At 32.1% G+C, this 6,111-nt stretch overlaps 1 protein-coding gene and 1 non-coding gene across 2 annotated transcripts; both read right to left on the reverse strand.

Moving 5' to 3' along the window:
• Window positions 1-1,070: 1,070 nt before the first annotated feature.
• Window positions 1,071-2,594, reverse strand: LOC132190447 (uncharacterized). The gene is made up of 2 exons (XM_059605437.1): window positions 2,259-2,594; window positions 1,071-1,954 (listed from the first exon to the last, which is right to left on the reverse strand). The coding sequence occupies exons 1-2, from the start codon at window positions 2,310-2,312 to the stop codon at window positions 1,127-1,129; spliced, it is 882 nt and encodes a 293-aa protein (XP_059461420.1). The 5' UTR covers window positions 2,313-2,594; the 3' UTR covers window positions 1,071-1,126.
• A 267-nt stretch (window positions 2,595-2,861) lies between these two features.
• Window positions 2,862-2,935, reverse strand: TRNAT-AGU (transfer RNA threonine (anticodon AGU)). The gene has a single exon. It is a non-coding gene; the product is annotated as a tRNA-Thr (tRNA).
• Window positions 2,936-6,111: the final 3,176 nt, after the last annotated feature.

Genomic DNA, 6,111 nt, shown 5'->3' on the forward strand with positions numbered 1-6,111 from the left:
AAACATACCAATGACATGTTTCACATAGACTCCACAAACATGAAATTTCTCCGATTGAATATGTAGAAAAAGTTCGCACATACAAGGAAAAGCTAGTTTCAATTTTTATTACCCAGCCAGTCCAACTATGAAAATAGGAGAAAGGTTGATAGTGTACATGAGTGATCACACCATGACGATGGTGGTCAGCCCTGCACCCTATAATCTCCATGGATGGTGATAACTTCCATGGAGATTACAAAGATGAGGAGGTGCATCTCTTCATGAAAGAGACAACCCTTCATGAAGAGATGCATGGAAGCCTATAAATAGGCTATGGGGTCAGTGGGTTTGTCATTCCAATTTTCTGCCATTTTTTCACCTTGTTTTTCATCTGAATTTCTACCCTAACGGAAGAAACCATCTATAAAAGAACACTCAAATGATCATTGAAAAATATCTTGCAAAATGCCATGGATAGAAATCATCTGTATAATACATACTTATTGCCAATTAATTTTAGGGGGAAAATTCACTTTACCCCCCCCCTGAAGTTTGAGGCATTTTTTCAATTTGAACCCCAATGTTTAAAAATTTGCGATGTATCTCCCTAATGTTTCAAAAATTTGTAATTAACACCCTTTGTTACTAATTGCCGTGACTGCTATCTAAGTACACAAAAATGACATCACGTGGGATTTTTCTGTTGTGTCTCCTAATTTTGCACTCAACCTATTTAGTGAAATGACGTAATTGCCCCTCATTAAAATTCAACGCCTGTTTTGATTTTTTTTCTCGTCAGCCCCTTTTGAACCCCTTTTGGGTGTCGTGTGGGTGTTGGAGTGAAAAAGAAAATGAGCAGTTGCCTCTCACCTGCTCCTATGCTGGCAATTTTCGTGTACTTAGACGGCAATTAGTAACGGAGGGTTTTAATTGCAAATTTTTGAAACATTAGGGGGGACATTGCAAATTTGTAAACATTGGAGTTCAAATTGAAAAACAACTCAAACTTTGGGAGGGCAAAGTGAATTTTCCTCTTATTTTAGCAATAGAATTCATGGTCAAAATCATTATGTAATACAGTTGTTGTATATTGCCTAAGCAGAATCAGCAAAAGATCAATCAACCAGTAAAATGTACTGCATGATTAAATGTCACCTTTGCAAGTGCATGCTGTGTGTGCATAAAAGATGTCCTCAGCAGAGTTTACATTAATAAAATTAGGTAAAATGCTGTAATCATTCATGAAAGTTTGAAAACTAATTTCAAATGCAGAGGACGAAGAGATAACCTGATGCAACAATGTTTGCTTTTCGATGTGCCTTGCATCCTGGTATGCTGACTTGCCAACTGCAGGCAAGAACATTCTTGGGAAATCTTGTGATGTTTTAATTTCAATGGTACATTCTTGGAAAAACTTTTGAACGATCTCTTGACCATTTACTGAAAGTATTCTCAAGTTTGCTTCTGGATAAGTCTGCTTCAAACTTGGAGAATCCACTTGAATGGCAGATAAATTTGCTCCAACAGACGAATCTCCATCAGTGTTTGCCATTCTTTTCACCAAAAAGGACTTTTCATCTGACATTTTAGACTTGTTTGGCTCAATCTGATTCTCAGATTCATCCATATACTCCTCTGGGAGTTTTTCAAGATCAAAATTTCTGATCGGTTTGCTTTGAGCAGTTTGAAGAGTTTCTACCCCTCTGCTATCCATACATGATGAACCACATCCTTTATGATCTAATCCATAGAAAGGGTGCAAGGAAAGATTTGGCGACTCATCCTTATAAGCTTGACCAGTAGCATAGGATGGCCTCAGGTGTTTCCCATCCAAAACAGAACCACTATATCTATCATCTGCAAGTAAAAAACTCCTAGAATTACAAGCCAGAATTTGGGCGTGAGAGTGAATTCTTCCTATTTCTTGCATTGCTGATTTCTGGATATTGTACAGCTTGTGCAGAGCCTGTACCTGCAATTCTCATAACTTCATAATTTTGACAACAACAACATACAAGCATCCATATGAAGATTTGGGATAAATCATTTCTAAATAATTGAAATGTCAGGATGCATAAAAAAGTTGGTTTTTTTATCTTCAGCATCAAATTCAAGTATCTCCATACTCTGAACCCCCACCCAAAGCCCTTTTGTTCTTCTTATGGTAAACTCAAAGAAAATCCTCAAACCACCCCAAACCAATAACAATAATAATAATAAAAGTACATGGAATGAAAAATATAAAGTTCCACGAATAAGATGAAGCATCATCGTACCTGTTCCTTGAACAATGCTTCATGCCGCTTTATCGTGTTCCGTATCTGATCCATGTTTTCCTTGAAAACTACTTGCAGGAAAACTCAGAGCCGCCAAGAAATGAATACACCTTTGTCAGCAGCAACCCTTTTGGCATTGACATTATTCCTGTGATCTGTCACTGCCCACAAACCGATACCCTCTCAAAAGAGAGCATGCTGTGTGACTTGACTATTATTTTTTTTTTCCTTCGTTTTCTCGCGAAACAAACAGAGGGTTACCTGAAGATCAGATCTGATGATCTCGACCGTCCGAACATTCGACAGTGTAGTGGGAGAGTGTGAAGGGGCGAGATATTTTCGGAGACAAGAAGATAGATTGTAACTAACTGAATCCGACTCAGCCTAAGAGCTAGAGACATGCTGCGGTGTGCCCTAGGGATATGAACCAGTGAAAGGAAGACACGTGTCTCTTCTATGTACTTTTCTCGTTTGTTTTTGTCTCTATCTGGGCCTAGATATTCTCTTCCGTCCGTTCCGGTTAAGAACGCAACGGGAAAATTGGGCTACGTCAGCAAGAATTACGGAGAGCGAAAACGGAAAAAAAAAAAAAACGAAGCATTCTGCTTTCATTGAGAGTCGAACTCAAGACCTCCCGCTTACTAAACGGGTGCTCTAACCAACTGAGCTATGAAAGCTTTTTATACAAGCAGTGGCACACAAATGTTTCTTTCTTTATATTAATTTTTTTTTTTTTTTTCATTTTTATTTTTATTTAAGTGATTGAGTTTATCAAGAATGTCATATCCTAATTAGATGCAATGAGGTTGGCAATTGCATATGTAATGAACAGTTCAAGTGAAATGATATCTAATTGCGATTTTAAAAATTGTATTTTTAAAATCGCTACTTTTTAAAATTGTAAAGTCATTTAGTAAAACATGTTAAAAAATATTTTTTTATGAGAAATTGTAATTTTGGTTTAAATTCGCGATTTTTCAACTAAGCACCCCGTAGCTTGCTTATAGAAATTGCATTTTTTTCTATTTTAAATTAAGTGCTTTTTAAATCATAATGCCAAATGCCTTACGTTTTGCGATATCTTTTAAAAACGCAGATTATTCTTGGGAAATAGTAATCCCAAACGCACCTTAAGTCTAAAACCAAATTGACAGTCAATGCAACACTTGTCACATTAGTTACTAAAATGTGAACCGTCACATGGCAGTTCATATGGTATTTCCCATGTTTACAAACTGACATAGTAATTCATGTGACACTTATCATGTCAGCTATTAAAATATAAAATTTCAAGTGACACTGAACACGTCATGCACTCATATGTAGATTGCCATATGGCGGTCCATATGACATCTATATATATATATATATATAAACCGAATCACTCTTTAGAGGTTGTCTAGAATTACGACATGTGGTGTGAACTCATTTTTTTTAAGGCTAAATCGGTTTTTAAGGTATAATTTTTGAACCGGTTTTTTCAGAGTGAACTCGTTTTTTCATAAAAATTGATCATTAATTGTGTTAATTATATTATTATAAATCAAATAAATAAACAAATAATATAAATCAAATTATTATGTATTAATACGTTTAGTCAATTTAATATGTATATTAATACTTTTAGGATTCTCTAAAAAAAAAAAAAAAAACACACACACACATATATATATATATTCTTCTTGCTAATTTTTTTTTTCTTTATACTATTCATTTTAAATCATATATTCTTATAGGAATAAAGATTTATTTATTTTTATTTAAAGATGTGATATACATTTTTATACATCTTCTTAACTTATAATGAAAAATAATGTGTTTAAATTTTAAAATTAAATTATAATTAAGAATCTCATGCATAGCACGAGTTATAAGTTAAGTTAACTTTTATAAAATATTAAAATGTGGATCGAGAGTTGTAAGAAAATTGTATTAAAGGCTATAATACTCTTAGGTAATTTTAAACATTCAAAGTATCATTATGAAGCTAAATTATAGATGATAGTCTATATTAGAAGGAAATAATATATATATATATATAATACACAACATCTCCGATTAGTGCATTAACACTAGTGAGATGGTGAAAGATCAATTGCAAGAGGTATTTTTTCTATAGTGCATTGATTTGATTGGGGACTGTAACACCTCCAAACACGTCGCAATCTATACAATCATACAATCCCCCTAGACCCATTTAGTGGTTATATGAAAATATATCATACCTTCCTTTAAAGGGAATGTATGCCAAAGAGATAAACATTAGGGCAACAATTATTGACCATGTTCGAGAATCAGCATACTCATATCCATTGTCCCACATCACGATATATATATATATATTTTAAGACAAATAGATAAGTTTCATCTATTGGATCATATTTTAAAGAGTAATGTTATCATTTACACCAATTTATTATATTTATTTTAAGTGATTTATAATGTTAGTGACTTATTTTTTTTTTAAAACAAATGTCATCCGAATGAGTTTAAAATGAGCATGAATAACAACATTATTTAGTAGTAGCAACTAATTTTTTTTTGGACAAGATCATTCACTCCTCAAAAATTATGATACGGACAATAGATGAGTAAAATATGAAAATAAACAATTTTTTTTTTTTTTTTGTAACTTTACTTTAAACTCTTTAATTATCACGCGATTTGATAAGCTCCTAAATTTCAAAATCTCTCAATTTGAACTCTTCAGCTTTCAATTGCAGTCAATTTGAATCTCTTTGTCAGATTTTAAACGTTAAAAGTGAGACAATGACGTTTATACCCCTATTTTTTATAAAATTTCAAATTTACCCTTAATTTCATTTTTTTTTTAAAAAAAAAATAATGAAAATCATGGTTATTTTGATCTTTTTAGGTACTGCGGTTACAAGTTAATGACTAGAACTAAGTGAGTGGTTCAAATTGACTGCAATTGAAAATTGATAAATTTAAATTAAGATGTTTTAAAGTTTTAGAACTTATCAAATCGCATAATAATTCAATGATTTAAAATAAAGCTATTTTATTTTTATTTTTTACGAGAAAAAGAGAGAGTGCAAATAATATCTATTTAGTGGTCAATTGATCATGATTTGAAATCGGTACATCTAATAATATAAATAAAGTCAATATCATCATGTTTTTTTTTAATGTAAATAATTTGGCATTATGTACATTATTAAATACACAAATTTTAAGTTCTAAAAATAGAATAAATACTAACGACTCCATTTAAATTCCCTTAAAAGGTCTCCCCACTTCCTATGGTGGATGTCTTCCAACTGGACCACAATGATCGCGCAGTTGGGGGCGTTTTGGGATTTAGACCATTCAACAAAGTTGAATGCCGACCCCTTGTGTCAAACACGCGTGTAATTTACACGGGTTTAGACTTTTATTTCACACTTCTTTTCTTTCTTTCTTTTTCCATCTAATTTCACTCTTCTCATTAAAACATAAATAAAAAACGTGTTTCAACTCAAATTTCAAAGATTAAAACCTTTTTTTTTTTTTTTTTTTGTCATATGTTCGCACAAGAGAGAGGAGAAGAAAAAACGAGAACATAATTTAAATTAGTAATCTTCCCTTCAAGAAGTGTGGTCAGTCTTAATTAATAAGTAAAGTAGTCTTAAGGTCACCGTTTAGCATTGCAATTTAATAGACAAAAATATATAATTTTAAATCAAATAGTAAAAAATAAATTGTTTAGGATTGCGTTTTTAAACAATTGTAATTTGAAAACGTAAAAAATCTGTATTTTCAAATCATATATGAGGAGGTGCCTTTTTTAAAACACGTAATTTTAAATGCTAATCACGTTTTCAAATCGAAATTTTTAAAATCACAATCTCAA

Source organism: Corylus avellana, chromosome ca8 (assembly GCF_901000735.1).
Source record: "Corylus avellana chromosome ca8, CavTom2PMs-1.0".
In the NCBI taxonomy this organism is placed as follows: Eukaryota; Viridiplantae; Streptophyta; class Magnoliopsida; order Fagales; family Betulaceae; genus Corylus; species Corylus avellana.